The sequence below is a fragment of the Anguilla anguilla genome, chromosome 2, assembly GCF_013347855.1.
Source record: "Anguilla anguilla isolate fAngAng1 chromosome 2, fAngAng1.pri, whole genome shotgun sequence".
Lineage (NCBI taxonomy): Eukaryota > Metazoa > Chordata > Actinopteri > Anguilliformes > Anguillidae > Anguilla > Anguilla anguilla.
This window is the reverse complement of record NC_049202.1, coordinates 48,151,363-48,174,158: the sequence shown is the minus strand read 5'-3', so window position 1 is coordinate 48,174,158 and position 22,796 is coordinate 48,151,363. Positions and strand designations below refer to the sequence as shown.

The 22,796-nt window shown below is 40.4% G+C and overlaps 1 protein-coding gene across 5 annotated transcripts; it reads left to right on the top strand.

The window, feature by feature from the left end:
• Positions 1 to 4,775: 4,775 nt before the first annotated feature.
• Positions 4,776 to 21,162, top strand: LOC118220874 (phosphoribosyl pyrophosphate synthase-associated protein 2). 5 transcript variants are annotated; one of them, XM_035405251.1, is made up of 12 exons: positions 4,812 to 4,894; positions 8,555 to 8,659; positions 8,953 to 9,113; positions 11,666 to 11,718; positions 15,265 to 15,331; positions 15,752 to 15,924; positions 16,684 to 16,799; positions 18,170 to 18,225; positions 18,402 to 18,550; positions 18,676 to 18,746; positions 18,983 to 19,129; positions 19,403 to 21,162. In XM_035405251.1, exons 3-12 carry the CDS (start codon positions 9,031 to 9,033, stop codon positions 19,559 to 19,561), a joined length of 1,074 nt encoding a protein of 357 aa, XP_035261142.1. In that variant the 5' UTR covers positions 4,812 to 4,894; positions 8,555 to 8,659; positions 8,953 to 9,030; the 3' UTR covers positions 19,562 to 21,162. The 5 variants fall into 5 exon arrangements, with proteins under 5 accessions (XP_035261141.1, XP_035261142.1, XP_035261140.1 ...); XM_035405250.1 differs by lacking the exon at positions 8,555 to 8,659 and having other exon boundaries at positions 4,776 to 4,894; XM_035405249.1 differs by lacking the exons at positions 4,812 to 4,894; positions 8,555 to 8,659 and adding an exon at positions 4,912 to 5,214.
• The last annotated feature ends 1,634 nt before the right edge of the window (positions 21,163 to 22,796 follow it).

The following is a 22,796-nucleotide window of genomic DNA, read 5'->3' as shown; positions in this document are numbered from 1 at the left end:
AGCTACAATCCACTGTCTCTTTCTCTCTCCTTTCTCCTTCTCTCATTCTCTGTCTCCATAGACTTGTGTGTGTGTGGGGTGAGGGGGTGAGGAGCAGAATTCATTTCTTGCAGCATAAATACTTGGTATTAAAGCTGGTGATACTGTGTGAAGAAGATCCAAATAAATTATGTTTTATTTGTCTGTCTATATATCACAAATTTTATTTTGCAGGTTGGTGAATTTTCACTTTGGTCATCTCGGAATGGATCTACCAAAACACTGTCCCTTAAAGTATATTGATTTTAGATTTATCACCTTGACATTGAATAGAAACTCAACTGGGTTGCCTCTCTCAAGTGATGAGCTGTAAGACCTAGTTTTCACTCTACTGGGGAACAAAGATTTTATTCTGAGAAAAAAATTAGAACACCATAAGTATAAACCTCAAGCAAGATACTACTGCAAGCCATTCCAGAGAACTTGGGACAAGCTTATGAATGATATAAGGTGATGAAATACATGCACCACCTCAACAATGCCTCTCATAAATTATCATTGGTTTTGTGAAACCTGGAATTATAGAGAGCAGATAGACTGTCAATGTAAATTATGCTTGTCTTTATAATACATTTAAAACAACTAATTCCTTTTATTGAAAGTTGCGTACATACTGTTTGCAAAATAAAGTTCAATTCATGAATTCTTAACATCTCAGAAATGTGTCACATACTGTTAAGACATACAGTCTACACTCATTTTACATTACATTTATTTGGCAGACACTTTACAAAGTGATGTTCAATAAGTGCATACCGAAGGTCATTGGAGCAACTACAAAACACGGGTTCGGTACTGTACAATACTCATTTTGTACAGTTATTCATAGCCATGAACACATTAAGTCTAGTTCACACAGTAAACATTACTCTGACCTAACCTATGCTAACCCTTGAATTTCTTTGGCTCTCAAACCATCTGCCTCATTATGTGTGGAAGTAAGATGCACTTTCATCCTCTACCGGACATGTTTACCATTGTCCCAGTGGTTTTAAATTTGCTAATTTATTAAATTGTTAAAATGACCTGATAGTGGAAAGTGTGTTCCTTTCCCCATAATTACAGATTGCATGTGGATTTGGCCATGGACGTTACCTTATTTTTATACCTCAGTGAAACAGGAAGCTATGGGAGGCCATAATACAGTTCCTATAAGCTTGAGATGAACTGATGAAAGTGTTTTTATTTTATTTTTTTTATTACTAGCTGTGTAAATTTAAACAATCCTTTTGGAAAAAAAATGGTTAAAACCTTTTTCTCTGAGTGATTGTATTACTATAGAAAATATAATTTTCTTATTGTTACAGCAAACAATGTAGATATATTCCTATATTGTTTTATTTTATACAGCCTTCTTTGCTCATCACAAGGCTGTGAATACTGTTGGGGAGGGTACTATATGATTACTCTGTCATACAAACCAAAAATACAAAAGCAATGCGAACACCATAACAAGTCATTTTCTCATGATAAGTGAAGAGAGCAGAAGCAGTGGATGGGAAAAGGATGCTGTGATAGGTCTACTGTGATAAGGATGGGTCGACTGTGTCAGGTACCCTAGTGTAAGGATGTGTGTACTGTGTTAAATCTGCTGTGTTAGGTCTGTTTTTATTCTCCTGTGTCTGCTGTGTTGGATCTAATGTGATAAGGATGTGGCTATGTTTTGTGTCCAGTGTTCAGTGTGCGGTGATAAACTTGTCATGCTGCTGTTGTTAATCAGTTGTGTTTGATCTTCTGTGATAGGGGTGCATCGGCTGTGTATGCTGTGATAAAGATTAGTCTGCTTTGAAAAAATCTTCTGTGTTAGGTCTGTTGTGATAAGAATGCCGGAAATTGATTCATGTGCTCTAATAAAGATGAACTTTCTGTATTACAGTAGGTTTCTTTGATGAGGATGAATCTGTTGTGTAAGGTTGTTGAACTCGCTGTGATAAGGATGAACTTTCTGTGTTAGGTAGGCTGTTGTGATAATAATGAGAACTACACACAGTCAATGAATTGGAAAAGTACAGGAAATCTATTTTGTTTTTTGGTGCCATATCATTGCAATTCTCAGCTGAATAAATTGACGGAAGTGGAAACTCAGTGGGGTGATGCTGACCAAAATCTGAAGTAAACCAATTTACTGCTCTTGTCTAAAGTTTGTCCCTTTTTTGTGAATATCTTAAGATTCCACCAAATTGTAGCCTACTCTTACTAAAAGTCTCTCTTGTTCCACAATCGTCTGAAATCAACAGAAATTTTTTGAGAAGCCAAAACGTAATATGAGTGTGTAGTCTACTTTACATGTAGCCTACATATATTGTTGATGCAGAATATCAAATGCTATTACTTTTAAATAATAAAGTCACATTTAAACTAGGCTACTGGTGTGTATGTTTCATACCGTGAAAGGACATGAAACAATATATAATCATTGGTTTGGCAACACAGCCAGCATCGTATTATTGCTGTTGAGCTATCACCTTTTTGAAAATGACATTCAAGCGTAAATTTACAGTGATGCGCACGTTTTCAACCAACGATTCAAACGGTCCAAAACACGGTTTGTGTCTGCACTGTATTTAGAGACAGTCTACAACGCCTCCTTGTGGCACTAAAAATAATTGACAGGACTGTTCCCATAATTATTTCAACAAACGTAGTAGAATGCAGATAAAGGTTACCTTTGAGCAGACACAAAGAATGTTAGGATTGCCACCACCACAATTACTGCCAAGGGTTAAAAAACGTACTGCACCTGTACTACACTATGTAATAGCTGACCAGTGGCCATTAAAATCACAAATTCTGTCTTCAGCGATGGTAGGCCTAATGCTACCACGACAAAGTTTGGATTGTCAAGAAGGAAAGAAACTTCATACATCCTGATTTTTGTTTCTTCCTTAGTTCATTGTTGAATAATTTGCTCATAAATATGCCTGGTGTTGACAGCATTTTCCTTTGCTATGATATAAACAAATGTTACCTAACTGACTTGGATAAACCATGCATACTGTAAACTTGACAGAAAGCTATCTTTTACTGAATCAAATACTGTTTGTGCCCACGAAGGCAATCAATTTGAAATTTGAAAAACATTCATTTTTATATAGACCGTAATATCACTGTTCTAGTATAGATCAAAATATAGTGGGCAATACACAGTGAGCGTATAAAAACTGGGGTTCATAGTTTTGTTACACTGTCACAATTATTGTGTGCTCTATAGCATACCTAGCCAGCCAATTTACCAGTTTAAAGAAGAAAAAAATCACATTTGTAACATCAGTTGATCCCATCCCAGCTTAAAAGCCTCATTGTGATCTTTTGCTCAAAGGACTAATTATATCTGTTGAGCTGTGGAGGGAAAAATCATGAATTCAACATGCAGAGAAAGGGCAATTAAAAAGGTATCTAATGTGATTCGTTTCAAAATTACTTTTTGTTATTTGATTTAAAAAAGGCAGTGGCCTTTGGTTATAAATACAAGTGAGTCATTCACTATGGGATTGCTGGTTCTCTAGCGATATAATTTTCCATTTTGAATGGCCATGCGCAGTATTGTTTTTCATTGCTGTCGGTTTGTATTAATATATTTGCATTCAACTAAATATCTCGGGGGCGTCACGATGGTGCATTAGGAAGCGGCGGTGCACAGCAAGAAGGAACTCTGTTCGAATCCCAGCCTGGGCATTTCATGTTCTCTCTGTGTCTGGTGTCTAGGCTAATTGAAGAGTCTAAATTGCCCATATGTCTGAGTGCGTGAATAGTGTACGTGCCCTGCGGTAATTTGACGGGTGTACTCCTGCCTCTTGCCCAATGCACATTGGGTAGTAGGCTCCAGAAGCCCCTGCGACCCAGACCATGAAGAAGCGGGTATACATGGGATGGATGAATACCTCGGTTTAAAATCAGATAACTCCACGATCTGGATACCAAAAAACAGGTTAAAATTAAGTCCTTGGAGCCAGAGAAGTAGCAATCCAAAACGTATTTTACAAAAAGGCCTCAACCACTTGGGAACTAACCTTACCGACCTTTTTTGGGTATTGCCATATAATTATTTCTATCTGCCAAGGGCAGTACGGCAAATTTTATTATTTAATATCTACTCACAAACAAATGTATTTCCCGCATCTTGCATCCCTGGACTGTGGAGTATTTTCTCCCTCTCTCTCTCTCTCTCTCTTACACAGACACTTTACTGGAACTGCACTGGTACACCTTTTACTTTACGGAGTATTATTTCACTTATTATCTCAACTCACTGGATGTTAGTTTTTATTGTAGGCTATATTTTTTATTACTTATAGTAATATGTCATTATTATTGTTTATAGTTTATCCTTAATTTTTTATATATTTTTACTAATTTTTACTTAGGTCTATATTTATTTGGGGATGCCTGGAGCCAACGCATTTCATCGTCATAACACTGCTCTGCTGTTGTTATTGCACATATGACAAATAAACTGGAAACTTATAGAGTGTCACAGTGGCTCAAAATAATGTTGCCGTAACACTAGTAGGCTATTATTTCTTGAAGCTAGTTGCGGGTTATTCTTGTGGGCGTAGTTGCACGACAACCAGACATTATGTCCGGCTCACTCACGGTTCATATAAGAACTCAAACCCAAAGAAGGGTGCATGTTCTTCAACCTCGACGCAGCTAACGGCGGAACAGAGAAACTGAGAGTATTGTCTTCTCTAGTTCCGTTTACAATGGCGGCCCCTTTCGCCAGAAGATCGTCATAATAATCTATGCGTTCCATTGGTTATGGTGCTGTCAATCATTTTAGGGGGTTAGGTTTAACTAGTTGAAGAGAGTGGTACTGACTGGCCTGGCTAGGAACTGAACAAAGAACACCAAACTGGTAAGAATAATAATTTTTTCGTGATTTGCCACGGTGGTCGTCTATTGTATGGTTTTATTTAACTAGGCATGCCTTGCAGGTTTTTATCACTGTCTACATTTGAAAGCTTCACGTGAAGCTGAAGCGGAACAACACAATTTCAGTAGTGGAAGGACCTAGCAAGATAACGTTAGCTACTGTAGCTAGGAGCAGACAGGGATGCAAAAGGTCATCACATGATGTATGGTGGCTTGCTAGGTGGCCAATTGTGTTTATCAAGTGTCCACAGCCCTTGTTCTAGTCTTCACATCAGATTAGCGGAACAGAAAAATACAGACCAGGTTAGCTCTTTCGCTTCCTAGTCACACTACCTGAATAGCCATTTTACCTAAGCGTGCTCTATGACACCACTTGACAGCCAAATCAGCAAGCATGCTAGAAACCAACATGTATGACCTATGGGATTGCCCACAGCCAACTCTCAAAAATGCTAGCAGTTATTTCAGAATGTTTAGTTAGCTAACTAGCCTTTTGCGAGATAAAAAAGCACGTTAGCTAATTGTTACGCACCTAATAGGTAGCCTATGGTTAGCAACGTGAGTTAGCTAGACTACCTTAAAGCACACTGGGGTTTAGGAAAGATAATGTTAATTTTCACTAACGTCATCTCGCTATCGTTCGATTTTCTATAGAAAGATCCATTTACATCGACTTGGTGGAAACACTAAGGTTGCAGTAATAAAGACAGCTATAGCGAACGTTGATTAACGTCCGCTGGCTAGCGGTTTCTTTATGATATATTCTAACGTTATCGTGTAGCCAACCGATACGGCCATTTCATTATTTCACACAACTAAAACAGACAAAAACTTAATGGTTGTTCACTACTACGTTCTTCAGCCTCGTGCTTCATTATGCAGTTGGTGCCTGTTCGTGTGGCTGAAACTTGACCAACATTATGGACTAAATTCCTGCACGTTTACGACGCTAACTTTCAAATTTTAAGTTAGAGAGCCACTGGTTACACGTAACCGGGACTAGTAGGATACAATATATCCAGGGTTCGTTGCATAACGTTAACCATAGCTAGCTGTATCGTAGCTGTAGCTACGACTCGGCAAGTTAAGATAGCATTGCTTTCTGTTGTTGTGCTTATGCAATTTCGCTGTTTGATGCCATGGAATTGTACATGAAGGCGCGTGTCACATTTACACTTAAGTATTAATAGGAGAATCCATCTGTGATTATGTGACAGAATGTCCCATCACCTGGATAGCTAAACGCATTCATTTCAGTATTTGAAGTCGCCCGGGACGGCTAACGACGCTGGGTCACCCATTTCCAAATAACCGGCCCACCTTAATCGGTTGCTTTCTGCGATTGTACGCTTTCACGGTGTTGCTTGCGCGTTTGCAGTGATTATACGCTAGCTACTAAAAGCGAGCTACGACTCAAATGAGAAATGGAACTATTACGACAATGTGAAATTCTTTTATCTATATTTTATTTTAGGCTACGTTTAATTCACCTATATTTTAAAGGCTGTAATATGGAGAGATAAGATACCCGAGTGTCACAGGCAATTTTCTTCTTCCCCAAAATCTTATTGCCTCAACCTTGAATCGCGTACGTATGAGAGAAGAACATAAACTAATGTACATCTGAAATGGTGTGGAAGAAATATCGCTGCACCGTTTTTAAATAACATTCCAAACTGTCAATATATACCATTACAGTACAAGCATATTGAAAAAAGAGACAAAAAGTAATATTTTCATTTCGGGTAAAAATTCCATCCAAATTTTTTTTTTTTTTTTACATAAACCTGCATTGGATTACACAAAGTTTGATGTGGTGTTCTTGGAAAATGCTACAGTAAAATTTCTCCCAAATTGGGTAAGAGCTACTTCCGTACCTGTTCTGTCATAAGTGTCAAAAATTTAATTTTTGACACTTTTAATTTTGGGGAGAAATTGCAATACAAAACATTTTTAAATAAGACTCTGTTGGATTACATAGACCGTTTGGATTGGGATTGTTTGTGAACGCCGCAGTAATATTTCACATAAATCAGGTCACTGCTTCTTCAGGATCTCTTCTGTCATCAAGTATCAAAAGTTTGTGACCTTTAAATATCAGGGATAAATTACAATCCAATATGTCAATTTTCAACAGATTTATATTCCTGTTTTGGTTCATATATACAATTTGGAGTGTTATTTGAAAATGGTGCAGTAATGTTTCATGCACACTATTTCAGATTTAGCCTACATTAGTTTCTGTTCTCTCATGCACCCGTAGCCTAATACAATTATATTTTGGGGAGAAAAAATAGCGTTTGACACTGAGTGGTATATCCTATTTGTAGTAAAATACATGCAAAGTGAACGTAGCGTGAAGTAAAAATGTAAATAAAAAATTTAGTCACATTACTAGCCTACTATTGTTTAATTTCTCCTTTGAGCCGTAGCTCGCATTTCAAAATACATTAGAGCCTTTGCAACGGCGCGAGGAATGCAAGCATACAGCTGCATAACGCAAACTATTTAAGGTGGACTGGCATTTTCGAATCGAGAGAAAACTTTCGCGTCGTTGTTAGCCACTACTTTAATCGTGTATACAGGCTAACGTGAGGTTTTTATTCTACGAGCCGTCTAATCAATGCGGTACATTTAATTAATGACCATAGTTACATCAGATTTAAGCGTTCATAGCGTTTTAATGCGTTTCCTTTCAAGTCCCTCCTTTCCAGGATACATTAGTACATGCATAGGCTACCCTTTTTTAACATTACTGTCATTTTTCAAATAGTTTTATAGTTACTATTAGATATGCTTTAAATGCAAACAAGAATGTCAACTGCAGGAGGTCTACAGTATTATCTTAAACATGCAATGTGTGTATTCATTATTTATTCAGTGTTTTCCCATCTTTTTAATTGTGTATTGTAATTGGGTCTTTGAGCCAAAGACAAATGTCTGTATTTTAACCAACGTGGACCATAAAGTTGGTATTGAACTTGAATTTGAATGGAATTAATTCCTTACTCAAGAACCGAAGAACTGATCCTCATTTGGGAATAAAACGAACGTTACCAGTTATAAATCTAGCTCCTTGTCCACCAAACACCTCTGCTACTGCCAAGTAATGTTATTCAATCCAAGGGTTAATGAAATTACTGAAATTAATTTCTTAATTGTTGGAAAAACAAATAATTTAATAAACAATATACTGTTCACTGCTTAATCTTTGAATGATCAACATCGAGAGATTTTTCTAGTACAGAGGTAATTGCAATTTAAGTGCATTTCTAGTACCTAACTACAAGCTAGAATAAAACCCAAAATATCACACCAAAGAAACAACAGGGATTGATTGGTGTAAGGTTCACAGCAGATGTACCAACAGTGGTCAGTCAGTAGGTCTTATTGTCATTCAACACAACCAAAGGTTCTTTGAAATGGATAATTAGACCTACAAGTCTGTTGGCCATACTGTTGGTACTGGTATGGGGATAATAACCTACCCTTTCTCCAATTAATATTAGATAAACAATGTCATATTTCTTCTTTGTTGTGCTTTAGTTTCCACATCATGGAAATACAAATAAGGTAAAATACTGCATGCTCAGATGTGTTATTCCATTGTCCTGTACATGATGTTCCTTTGGTGCTGTTCTAGACACTTCTTTGATTGCGGGAAGTCATTGGCGTCAATCTTGTGGACTGGACTCTGGTTTGCTGCTCTGTAATTCTCTTTATACTGTGGGGGTCGGTAGCGACGCAGGTACAGTAAAGTTAACGACTGGCATTGTAAAACTGCTTCAGAACAGAGGACTCACTGGATCACAGACCCTAAGTGGTTGGGAACCAGGGTCCTTGTGCAGTCTCTAACTAGTCAGTGCTGACATTGCTGTTTGTAGATCTCCAAGGAAAATCATTTTCAATAAAGTGCTTTAAGTTTTCTGTCAAAGTGTTGTCCACATTCGCACCAGACCGTGCTGCTGTGGACATAGAGGTGGGCCATGAAAGCTTGCTGTGTGTTATGGTTGAGTGACTCTGGTCATCCTGCTGTTGCAGGAAGGGTTCAGCAGCGCGTGGGCGCCCAGGGAGCCATTGCCTGAGTCCCAAGAAGTCGTCACCAAGAGTCAGCCAGATATGAATGCCACCAAGGGAGGCCTGGTCATCTTCACGGCCAACTCCAATCCATCCTGCATGGAGCTGGGCAAGAGGATTGCAGAGTGAGTTTGGTGAATACCATGGGATTCCACACTGCTGAAAAAAGCCTGTGAAATCTTTAATTACAAGCAATACATGCAATACCCAATACAAAAAATACGTTCTGTTCATTGAACAAGGTGTAGCTGACTACGGTCCATGAAAGTTTTTACCAAGGAACAAAACTGCTGTTCTAACTACTGCACCGTTTTTTAAACTTACAAAACTAGCTGAAGCACATCTCAAGCAAATGAGTAGTTTTTCAGTATGAGCCTGAGGCAAGGCCCCTTTCTACCCTTTTAACGTTTCAGATAAAGGTATGCTTTTACAGTGATGTTCATTAATTTGGATATGGTTGATCTGCCAAGCAAACGTTTAAGTTCATGCAGTAAAGCAAATACACTACTAGTCCTAGTGTGAAACGGGGGCATATTCATGCCAAACCTATGTGCATTTCTTTTCTTGATTTATTGCATTTTGTATGCCTGTTTCAAAATTTTTATTACATTACGTTATAGGTTATATTTTTAGCATGACACTGACTAAACGTTCTAGTGCTAAAACCATAGCCCTGTCCTCTTGAACAATGAAGTATGATGCACTTTCAGTTTAGGACCCGTGTCCGTTTACTTCTGGTTAGTTTGCTACCTCAGAAATTCATATGCTCACTTCGGTTGCCTCCTGTACTTCACTGACATTTTAAACAGTTAGTTTCTATATACCATTGTGAATAGTGTTTATAGTATCTGTTGTTTGTTTCTATTTAATGTTCAGCCAGTTTTTTAACCGTTGTTATTTGTATATTATCTCCAGAGCATTTTGGCTACCTAGCTAGTTTAATTAGCCTGTAAAAACTGCTATCTTTGACTCTTTTTACTCTTGATGCCTGGATGTCCGTTGTCTTGCTAAAGCGAGCAGTAAAGCTCTTTTTTCAATGCTGGAGAGGACTTTAAGTGGAATGCTTCGTGTTAGATCTTTACTTACGACAGTGAGTACATACACTCACATGAGACATTTGAGTATTGTGAACGGAGTGTGCATACTCACCCTCATAATTAAAGATGTAACTCAACATTCAGAGTGAAACAGGAATCGTTGAGCCATTTTGAAACTTCATAAGCCATGGAGAAAGTTGCAAAATAGCTCAACGATTCCTGTCTCACTCTGAATTGAAGCAAAACGGTGAGCATGTATTTCACCTATAAACCAAAACATAAGTACTATATTGAGTGACATTTGCATTGATAGACAAAAAAATCGAAATGTAAAAATTTTTTGGGATGTTATACTGGATCCTGCCTTTAGTTTCAAGAAGCATATAAAAAGATGGAACATCTGTGTGCTTCAGACTTCTTCCTTTTGTGATATAAATAGATACAGATACATACATACATTGAAGTGTAACTTGGCCAACCTCAGATATATGAGAAACCCTTAACAGTTGAGGCATTGGTTGAGACATTTCTGCATGCCATGGTTTTCCTGCATTTTTCCTACTGGATGTCATGCAGGTTGCAGGTGAGCAAAACAGCACTGAAACCACTTGAGTCATTGTACGAACAAGCTCTCAAAATGTTTGATTGGAAATTGCGACAATAATGTCGCTGCCATATATTTTCTAGATATAACATTTAATTTTGAGAACCTCATTATGTACTGAGATGTTTGGTGTTTAAGGTGATCAATGAAGCTGCTCCTCCACCCTTGAATACCTTTGTTCAACTCTGCTCTGGGTGGATGTGCAGGGTTACAATGTCAACTAGAAGGGGGCAGTTTAGTGTTCCTAAATGATGTACTGCCTTCGCAAAGTCTTTTTCTTTTTAAGCTTTAAAGGAATGGAATGAGCTTCCCACTGATCTGGACATTTGCAGACTTTTTCCTGTGAAGTCAAATAATAGATGTTATGTTACCAGACAAGTTTGCATTACTTTAAATTTGGTGCAGCATTTGTATTTGTATTCCATGTTTTTATGGTTGCATTTGCGTGTGTGTTCTCAGGGAGCTGCCAGGGGGGCCTTGAAATGATGGCAAATTATTGAAAACTTTAATTGCAAAAAAACTCAAGACATAAGTAATTATTCAGCTAAATAAATAACACGAAGGAAGCAATGAATAGTATATAAAATAACCTTTTTACTTTCTATAGATTAAGAAGGATTTTTGCTTTGAGATGTGGGTGGGCTGTAATATTTCCATGGACACGGGGGGTCTTTGGCGCAAAAAGGTTGAGAACCACTGTTCTGTACCACTATTTATATCATTGTCCAGGGTCTGTAGATGGAAATGGCCCGTTAGCTAAAAGAAATAAGGCGGAACTGTGCCATTTTTCGTAGTGCAATCTAATATTTTGGATTGGATGATTTGCATGCTTGTATTACTGCAAATTATGAAGCATTGGTTGAATCGTTAAATCATCTCGGCACTGTTTGTCACCACGCCGTCTGCACTGGTAAAGCCCAACTCTCCAGTGTTCACTTCACTTGTGCTTCCATGTGTGATGCCAGGTCTTCCTTACTGATGTGTGACTTATTTTCTGAATGTATCAGAATGGCAGTGTTTCTGTCTTCCTGAGCAGGCGCCTCGGAGTGGAGCTGGGGAAAGTGCAGGTGTATCAGGAGGCCAATCGAGGTGAGTTTAGCCCTGAAGGCCACAGAGATCTCCACTCACTGGACATTTCTCACTAAACAAAGGTTCTGGTCCCCAATGGCACTGGAACTCTCAAGGTCATGTCTTGTGAAAGTGAATGTAAGAACTTTCGGAGTTTGAAAGGGGAAGTTATGAGCTTGATATGGATTGCAGTATTTTGATAATCAACCTTTTTTGCTCCATTTTTGCTGTTGCTGCACTCCTTGTGGCTGCTGTTTAGATGAGCGTTGAATATATTCGTGTATTTGGGAAATGGCACTGACTAATTTCTTCATGAATCTTGAGTGGTGTTGTTGAGAAGGAAATAAACACCCTTCTCTTGCAATGAAGCGGCAATCCAGGCAGGGAAACACTTGACATTTTATTGATTTATGAGGGTCTTTATTTCTACAGAAAGAGTACGCCTGCTGACAGAGTTAACACCGTACTAAAAAAAAAGCCTTGTTTACAGCAATCCTTTTAACCAGGGGTCTGCAACCCTGGTCCTGCAGAGCCGTAAGCTCTGCTGGTTTTTGTTTTCATCTTAAAATTTGCACTCAGTTTAGACCCATGCAACCATGTGAAGTGAGTTAACTGTGTAATCATCCGCTCTACTAGATTAAGTGCAGAGTAACAACAAAAACCAGCTGAGCCTGTGGCTGTCCTGGACCAGGGTTGCAGACCCATGCTTTATATTCTGTGAGAGAGGCTACGCACCCCTGTGCATGTCTGTACCAAGGACAATCGCCTCATTAGCTTGAAAAGTAAAACTTTCCCAGTGTCCAGCTGCATACTCCCTCCTTGCTTTTTCTTCCAGTGACCTTCAGTATGCAATTATTGTACGTTGCTTTGGATAAAAGCGTCAGTGGAATAAATGCAATGTCAATGTAATGTTCTTCAAGGCCCGGAGGAGGAAAATGTTGGCCTGTGATATATTGGTGTCTGACTCATCAGCCCTCATCGTATAGAAGATACAAGCAATGGAGTTATAGGACATCATTTTATATAACCTGTTATACATGTAGTAATAATAATAATGATATGGATAAAAACATGTAACTCTTATACTGTTCTCTTTGCTTCTTTTGGAAATGTGTGTTTTTTTATGCCTCCTGGCATTTGTTCTACATATGGAAATCCTCTGCCCTCTTAGGTAATGATTATTTAACCTTCAGCTCTGCATTCAGATCCAGTCATAGATCTGTGTGTACCACTGTGTCTGTTCTTCCTATAGTGACTGAACATTTTGCTTCTCTTTTTAGCTGAAGTGCACACACTCAGGTTATGAATTAAGTTGCTAACATTTGTTTCTCAATATGGTTCAGTATGGGTGATACCTGCATTGTTAATCAGGTAGGTGATGCATTTGTGTGGCAGTCTAATGAACCTATGGCAGGGCTTAGTCAAAAGGTGTGTTCTCATATCAGTGCCCTGATTGGATTAAGCTCATTTCGCAATGAATTTCTGTTGAAGTGAAATTTATTTCATCTACAACTAAAGGATCCCTTTTAAAGCACCATAAACATTACCTTAAAAGGATCTAAATAATTAATTGAAATACATTTGCACAATCCAAACACAAATATAGCACAAATAACCACCATTACCAACTTACATTACAGTAGTGTCAATTCAGATTGATCTTGTTTTCTTGCTTTTCAACCATTGTTGAGGTGAAGTTGCTCAACCATTTACTTCTATCTGAGTTGAAGGGTTTCCTCTTTTTTTTTTTTTTTTTTTTTAAAAGGACGCATGTTCATATATCTCCTTGCAGTCACTGTATAAAATAATGGCTTGGCTGTATGATAATTGACCTCCTGGTGTCTGAAAATGCTTTTTAATACGGAAACACTTTCAGCTGACAGTCTGGTTCCCTCTTTTCAAGAATTTAGCTGGAATTCAGATGTTTGTTTTAGAGTGTGCGCTGGCGAGCGTGACGTACGGAACTAGAAAGCAGGACTTTAACACAATGAATGAGTGGGCGGCGTAGGGAAGTTGTGCGTTCAGATCATGGTGTGTCTTTGCGGTTGGCCAGAGATGTGTCCCCTGATTGTTCACAGGCAGTCGTGTGGAATGGCTTCCCCCTGCTTGTTGTTGGCTTGTCATGTGAGCCATGCTGAATTTCCCTTTGGAAACAGAATTTCCCTTCCCAAGTTCATATTTGCATTTCTGAATGTCATCATGCACTCCCAAGCTTTGCCCTGTGGAATTGTAGGTATCCTTCTTAAAGATGAGCAAAAAAAACTCCTGTTAAAATGTTACTATTTTAGTTACTACTTACTGCATTTACTATTTACTGTTTTATTGCACTCAAAATAGGAGACAAAATAGGAGACACGCCTAACCTTTAACTAAGGTAAAATTGTTCAAAGGAATAAGTATGTCAGAAACTTGTGTCACCCCTAGAAATTCTAATCTAATAGAAGTATATTTCCATATATTTTATTTTTTCCAGTTCATCTGAGTCTTTAGGAACTTATACTGTAAGAGGGCTTCATTTGGCATCCATCAATGTGTGGTAGGTCAGAGAACAAAAAAATTAAATGAGACAAAATTTTTTTTTTTTTTTTTACAGCAGTTGGTTTCATCTTGAGGTCACTAAGTCTCTAAAACTGCAATTCAATGCCACCGCAATGCTAGCAAGCTATTTGGAAGGCTTTCCAGAAGTTGTCTAACCGCAGATGCCCAAACTTTGATTGGGAGCGTGTTGTATGGTCAGATTGCATAAAAAGTGGAGCTTTTTGGCCACAAACACCAGAGGTGAAAGGAAAATGATTTCATAAGATTATAAGGGCACTGTATATTTCACATGGTCATGGAATCTAATGCACAGCTGCTGAGGTCATGCAGGTGTTAAATGCAAAGTTTGTTAAACCAACAAAAGGTGAAGGGTGGACACACCTTTTGACGGTGTCGGTAATTATTTACACTACGCACCTCTCCCGTCAAATACATTTCAAAAAGTTTCTGCCGATATCGGAGGTTCATGATTTAATTCTGAGCTGAATGACTGCTGTGCAGTATTATGAAGACGGTTATTGGAATAAACAGGAGTACTTTGTTTCATTTTGAAATTTACTGCCAGTGGTTTTAGCATATTCCTTTAAAAAAATAAACTAGCGATTGAAGAATGTAGCTAATAACAAACAAAAAGAAAAGGCTTAAAAATGGATATTTATGGAAGAGAATTTGTGTTTTTTTCAAGGCAGATTCACATTTGTTTGCATATAGATAGAATTTAAATGTTGGTTGCTGAATTTTGAATGAACTTTAATACATGGGAGGCATGGGCAGTTTTATAGCCAAGGCTTATGGTTTTCAGTCTAGTTTTATGTGGGGTGGGGGGGTTAGAGAACTGCTGAGGAGACTAATTTCCTTCACGTGCTGATTCTCTGTAAGCAGAGACTCACTGCATGTGTTTTACTTGCTACGGACACTTATTTGTTTGACGTTGCATCATTGAGGCAGTTCTCTGTATCTGCTGTTTTGAAGTAAATGGAGGAGGTCCCTTGGCATTTTGCTCACTGCGCAATATCTCTGTCCCCACAGAAACACGAGTTCAGATTCAGGAGTCTGTTCGAGGAAAAGATGTCTTCATCATCCAGACGGTCTCTAAGTAAGTCTCCTCACAGGAGGCCTGATGGGATTAATGAAGCATGGTAACAACTTGTTGCTAGGGAATGTTGATTAAAGCACGGGAGAACTGCTACAGAAGAAAGCCTGACATGTTAATTGGCCAGAAAGATGTGTTGTTCAGATCGTGCGACAGTGAGAAGTCTCTCATGCTCAGTTTCCGCTCACTTTAATGCGGTAGGGAAAGAAGGGCACCCGCTCGCACTTGATTGGCAGAAATACGTGTGCTGTTCCCAGCAAAGGGCTGGCAGTGTGGTCTAGGTGGCCATTTTAGCTTCACCCTGTCTGCTCATCCGTATGTCTCTCATTCTGTCCCACCTGCCCTTCGTCTCTCTGTCTGCCGCAGTCCGGCTTGCACGCCCTCTGTCTCTCACACTCTCGCTCCGTATCTGTCTCTCCGCAGAGACGTGAATACGATCGTCATGGAGCTCCTGATCATGGTGTATGCCTGCAGGACCTCCTGTGCGCGCAGCATCATCGGGGTCATACCGTACTTTCCCTACAGCAAGCAGTGTAAGATGAGGAAGAGGGGCTCCATTGTGTCCAAGCTCCTCGCCTCCATGATGTGTAAAGCAGGTGAGGCTCTACGCTGAGCGCTCGCTATCACCCTTAGCCGCAGACCAGCGTGACTCGTCTTCGCATGCCGGTGCATTATGGAATAGGATCTGTTTACCAACAAGTTCTCCATTGTTTGCCAAATTTTGGATTGAAAAGAAGACTCTTTCTGGACAGACAATAATATAATATATGTTTCAGGTCATTAATTAACACCTGCCCATGTAAAAGACAATTTAATTAGTATGTGCATAGTATCTGCATGTGCACACATATGTTCATATATGTACGCATACACGCACAGTCACACACACACTCTCATCTTCTCCTTTTCCTAACCTGCAGTATTCCTGTTTCTCCTTCATTTAGTATCACCCTCGTTATCTTTCTCAACAGGGCAGGTGCATTAAAAACTATTGATCTATGTTAAGATATTTTCCTTAAATCTCTGGCCAATTAATTTTCACCTACATTCAAAGAGGCAGTGAGAAAGCTGGGTGGCTATGTTTTAAATATTAAATGGAAAAAGTAAGATTAAAGTGCAAAATGTCTACTAAAGTTGTGATGGGTGCAATTTGATTGTGACAGTCAATTAGAAACTCTACCCTCATTAGGACAGATTAAAATTTCTATTTGCAGAGGTCATTGATTCAAAGAATGTGTATAGCCATTCCTTTAAAGTTGTTTAAAACCCATTTTATCAGTAATTTACCCGTGAAGCCCTTTTATAATGTTGATCACCAGGCTCTGACTGCATAGTCTCTGTGGATTTCCCTGTAGGGCTGACCCATCTGATCACCATGGATCTGCACCAGAAGGAGATCCAGGGTTTCTTCAATATCCCTGTGGATAACCTGCGTGCCTCCCCCTTCCTCCTGCAGTACATCCAAGAGGAGGTAAGCCTGGCTACAGCGATGCACAGGAAGCTCACGCAGACAAACCCTGTAGGTGACACTTATGACCCATAGTGGCTTTGAATGGCAGCCTAGGGAACCCCATAATGGCTGCCGCTGGCTGTGACACTTCAACTACAATTAATAATAATTTCTGTAGTACAAGATGGTGGAATTGAAGTGTACTGCTTCGTGAACTTACAGATATGTTAGGCTTGGAACAATGGCCATTCAACAAAAACCTTTTTGTCTTTGAGGAGGGCCTGTTCATTTTGCGATTCTAATGATAATCCTGCGGAAAGATATAAGATTTTGTGAGTGAAGCACAAGGAAAGTAAATTCCAAATTAATATCTCAGTTGGTCTGTGTTGTTTGCCATTGTACATTTCCCCAATTGAAATGGAGTTTTATTGGCACTTTCACTTTTAATAAAGGCTTTACTTTTTCATTGTTCAATCTGGCACAGTTTAGTGTTGCTATGGGCTGTACTTGAAATTATTCCAACTCATGCCTTGACATTTATTTTATTGCTTTTAGAAGTTAGGCTGTTTGTTGCATAAATGCTTTGATTTGTTTTTCTATTGATGAAAGTTTCCCAGCTTTGAAAATGCTGACATTGCGTTTGTGCCCTGCACCACATTCCTTGCACCACAGTGATGTGTTCATTGTTCAACTTCCAAAAAAAAAACTCTAATATTTCTAATATGTTATTTTCTCATGGTGTGTGCGTCACCATAGGATTTCTAGTCTGGCCCCCCTTCTTTTTTTCTGTTGGACTCTTTTATTGGGCTTTGATGATTAAACCCAAATTCTGGCAATTCTTATGTTGGTGTCTTTGCTGACAAACATGTAGAATTCTTAAAACTAGAAAGGTAGATATATATATATATTTTTTTTTTTAAATGGTGAAGTATTTTCTTCCTTTGGCATTTTACAGACAAATTAAATTTTTTCTTCATAAGTGTTAAATCCTCTCCTTTAGTATTTAATATCTATGCAAGTGAATAAAATTAAATATTCATATGAATAAGCCAGGAGGCTTTGTAACCATATTAGAAAACTTGTCTCTACAGACTAATAAAATGAGGGTATGTTTGGTATGTTTGTTATGTTGGGTCTGTAAACGGTAGTACTCTCTCTTCAGTCTGCAGGGTGTGCACGATTCTTCTCAGTCTCCAGAAGTCTTGCTCCCTGCTTTGGGAAATAAGGACCAATAAGGCATTTAAGTACTTTCGTGAGAAGACAAATTTCCTTTCTCTTTTCTGGCTTGCTTCCCCTTGAAGAGTGTGAAAGCGTCCTTGGTGTGTGAAAGCATGTGCCCCTGCAGTGAGGCTTGCAAATGAGGGTTGGGTGTATGTGTTTAAAATCTGCAGATTCCTGACTATAGAAATGCAGTAATTGTGGCCAAATCTCCGGCTTCTGCAAAAAGGTATGTTCACTCCTCTCTTTCTCCTCTGTGTTTTTTCCCCCCCATTTCTACAGTCTCTTGTCCACATTATGTCTTTGCCAGTCTTTGTCGGTGGGTGATTGACGGCTTGCTGAATTGAGCTGGTGTAGAGCGTCTGAGGTGCAGGCAAGTTGAACTGTAGCGTGCTGTTCCCACAGGGCACAGTCTTTCGCTGAGAGACTCCGGCTGGGCATCGCGGTCATCCACGGCGAGGCGCAGGACGCCGAGTCGGACCTTGTGGATGGCCGGCACTCCCCTCCCACTGTCAAAAACATCGGCGCCATACACCCCAGCCTGGAGATACCCTGTAAGTACCCTCGGCAGCTGAGGAAGACACATTAGCACTACATACTGTATGCGGCTGCTTGTGTATTGTTAAATGTGACTTAACGGGACATTCTAAGATTTAAAGCTTTGTCTATGTGTTACCAGTGCTGATTCCCAAAGAAAAGCCTCCAATCACCGTGGTTGGGGATGTCGGGGGACGGATCGCTATCATTGTGGTGAGTTTTGGAGCCAATCTCCTATTTGAATGCAGTTTGAGAACAACCACATGAAGAACAGGATCTTTGAGGTACCCATGTAAGTCTTGAGAGACTGATACCAGCTTCTGTGCTGGTGCAGTTTACTGTAAATCTCTACCCTCTCAAAGTCAGCAGTATATTAACACTTTTGCCTTCAGCTGTGCGTGGCTGTAGTATGTCACTGAAATTGCTTGTCCTTGTTTGTTCCCCCCCAGGATGACATCATTGATGACGTGGCCACTTTCCTGGCAGCAGCAGACACTTTGAAAGAGAGAGGGGCTTACAAAATCTACGTAATGGCAACACACGGCATCCTGTCCTCTGACGCACCTCGGCTCATAGAGGAGTCAGCCATTGATGAGGTCAGACATCCTGTTGTGAACAATGAGGCTCGGTGCTCAGTTCAGGCTGCGATTTTGTTGTGGAAACGATGCTGAATAAATGAAGCTTTTATTGCTGGTACAAAATTTCCAGGCCTATTTTAAGGTAGGTCTGTTACAGATGGACCGTGTCTCAGGTTCTGGAGTGGGCAGTTGGTCACGTGATGCGGTCCGTTCTCTGGGCCTGGTTTTTGTGGTCAGTGACGCGCGGTCAGCACGTCAAGGCGCTCATGCGGTGATGCCCTTCCCCTCCAGGTGGTGGTGACCAACACGATCCCCCACGAGATCCAGAAGCTGCAGTGCCCCAAGATCAAGACGGTGGACATCAGCATGATCCTGTCCGAGGCCATCCGCCGCATCCACAACGGGGAGTCCATGTCCTACCTGTTCCGCAACATCGGCGTGGACGACTGACGGCGCGGCCGGGGCGTCTCGCCCGTCCCCCCGGCGCCCGGCTGCACGGTGGCCAAGTCTCGCTCGGTGCGCTCGCTTTGCCTCAGTGTTGCGGGGACTCCGTGCTCCGAAGCTGAAGCTGTACGCCATAGATTTTAATTCTCCGTTTCCGGTAGACCTTTCGGGCCCAGGATTCGTTATTTTATTGAAGTTGTTTCCATCGCTTGAAGCAAACGTAGTCTTTGAATCAGTGCTTGCTAATGTACGGTCGGTTGTCCGTGGATCGCTGCCGTTGCCAGAATGTGCAGATCTGTGAGTGAATTTGAAGGGGAGGGTGGTAATGGTTGTGCAGTGCAGCATGAATTCAAATGGCAGGTAGAAGCTTAGTCATTTTTTATAAAACCCACTGCAGTTAAAGGCCAAACCAGGGATTTCAGACAGCTGGGAATCGATTGTCAGCACCTTGCAGCAGCCTTGGACCTCTTCATTTTCTGGCTCTGTATGTACAGTGACACTCTTTGCCCTCTGTCATAATCACAGGGTCCCATCTCCCCTGTCCTACACTTATTTTTATTTGCTGTGGGACGTTCCCTACCTGTAATGTGACTGGCTTCTTCCCTGAAGCCGCCCTGGGCAGGCATATACCTCCACTGCCCGAAAGCTTTACAGCAGTTTATACTTGACTGTGTAATCATGTCATTTTGCCTCAAGCTTCTCTCTTTTGTACTTTTTATCTGTCTAAAATACGATAGCTGTCCCAGAGTGTAAAACAGGGTATAATACACTTCAAAATGGTTATCTATTCTTAAATCTTTTTATACTCTAGTAGATGGAAAGAGATGCCTGAAATAACATCACAACCCAAATGTAAAGTTTAAATGAAATAATGTCTTTGTTTGTTCACCGTGAAGGCGTGTCCACTTTTTACGAGGTACCAGTTTCCCCCAGAATCCCTCAGGCTTCCTAGTTAACTCTGTACTTGTGACCCTGGGTGTTGCTCTGACTTTTCAGTGTAATCCCATGTTTAAATGATCTGGGAGTAAGATTTGGTGTTTATTTAATTGCTTCCATTTATTTTCTGATAACTCAGTCCTTTCTGTAAACACAGGCCGTATGCCTTCAAAAGCTGATCCTGGAACACCACACCGCTTAGCGGAGACAAAAATACTTTTTAATTACCTTAAATTACGGGGCTGTAAATGTACTGGATATTAATATTTTAAATTTAGAAGACAATGAGCAAAAACTAAAAATATATTTATTTTTATTTATTTATTCTTTTTGTCACTAGGTGGTGTCACTGAGTGTTAAATTTGGTTTCTCAGGAGAACTGTTGAATATAAGTGAAGAATGATGTAAAACTGGGAGGACTTGTCTCACATTAAGAGCCAGGACTGCTGGCTGAAGGCTGGGGGGGTGGGGGGTGGGTGGGTGTGGAGCAGACACCCGACACCTGTTTTTGGTTGAATTGTAAACCTTTCCTTGCATTTTTAATGGATCATTTTAAGGCCAATTAAAGTGGAAAAAAAAGAAACACCAGATGAAAGCAATTACCCCAGCCCTAGCTTTTGTATTTATTTTCAGCGACTGATAAAAAATAAAAACGGTCAAATTTCCTCTGACTTGACGTTGTGTTTTTACTTCTAGTGACATGTCTGAAGAATTGTTAGTCATATGACTCCCATTTCTGGGTTACACCATCCTCTACAGGGCTTGCATGCTGAGGAGCCTGTGTGACCATTGTGGATGAAATTGATGACTCGATGTTTTGGATGTACCCTGTACACCAAGTCTCGCTGTGCTATCCGTTTACATCACCGGGACACCATGCGACTGGGGAAGAACATGTGCACTCTCTAAGGATGTCCATTTGGGCAGCCCTGTTCCCTGATCAGATGGGGTAGCGCAATTAGCGCTTAGCATGTGCAATTAGTCTCTTCCTGTGTCCTGTCAGAGCTGCTGACTCATCTTCCCGGTCTCTGGCCGGATCCTTGTTGTGGGAGAGTGCAGGCCCTTTGCTTTTAGTCCCCTGGCTTGTTTGAGTTATTAGTTGATTGAGATTAATGGTAATTGCACTCCTTTTTTTTTGACAGTGGCCACTTGAGCCTGACGTCAGTGCAGTCACTGCCATCTGCTCCTCCAGGATGTTATGCCTAATTTTGTGCAGAAAAACAAAATCAAACCCATGCCTTCCAATTGTATGGACCAAGTAACACCATTCTCGTCTTGCCTATCCAACCATCTATGAACGTACAGAATAACTAATTGGATGAAACTAAATTCAAAAATGTAGATTGAATATTTTCAATGGTGGCACAATAGGCTGATCTATACATATCCTCTGTGTGTCAGCTGCATTGATTGCACCCTTTCTGAAGTGCGTGTAAGGTCATAAATTTTGGAAACTGAAGGAGAGCTCAAATATTGGACTGCAGGGGCTTGAGTGGATGTTCCTCATCGCTCCTACCACTGGCCACGCCGGCTTGCAGGGAAAGATCGTTAATGGGTGAAAGCCGTCTCTCCTCTGGCACACGTAGTTCCTGCTCACGTCCGTCCTCCGTCCATTATGTGACCCCCTGCTCGGCCAGAGGCCTCTCCGCCTCTCTCAGGCTGCTGTTTGTCTCCACCCGCTCAGCCATTACAGCCTGCGAACACCATGCAAACACAGCCCTCTGTCTGATGGGCCACCTGCCAAACACCGTCCCTCAAAGCGTCCTCCCCAAACAATACCTGCTATCCCAGAGTCGGGAATTGCTGGAACATGGTTACTATCGTGTTTCTGTTGTGTCACCATAAAGAGGAGGATCTGCCTCATCCAGAAACATTACAAATTGCTTAAAATCTAACAGGGGTCATAGTTTTTAACCATGGCCGTGGTGTTGGTTTATACAGGCTTTTTTGTTTATTAGCAGAAAGCTAATGATTATGAACCACCTAGGTTGTCCCATGTTTGAAAGTGAATAATTTACTTTCCCAGTAAACCAAAATGCCTGGAATGTAATTTCTTGAAGGATGCCAGTATCAGATTAATTAAACCAGCATTGTTAGACAGGTGCTTGCTTTCTGAAACATCTCTCTTCCAGCTCAGCTCGCTCGTGGACATGTGAGGAAATGGTTTTTGTCACTATGTAGCCCTCCTTACCTCTCCTCCTCCAGCGAGCAAACAAATGTAGGTGCCACAGCTCTCACTCGTGCACACTGGTGCTTCATTAAGCTGATGCGTTTAATGATCAATTCCTCCAGTGCTATCCTGCCC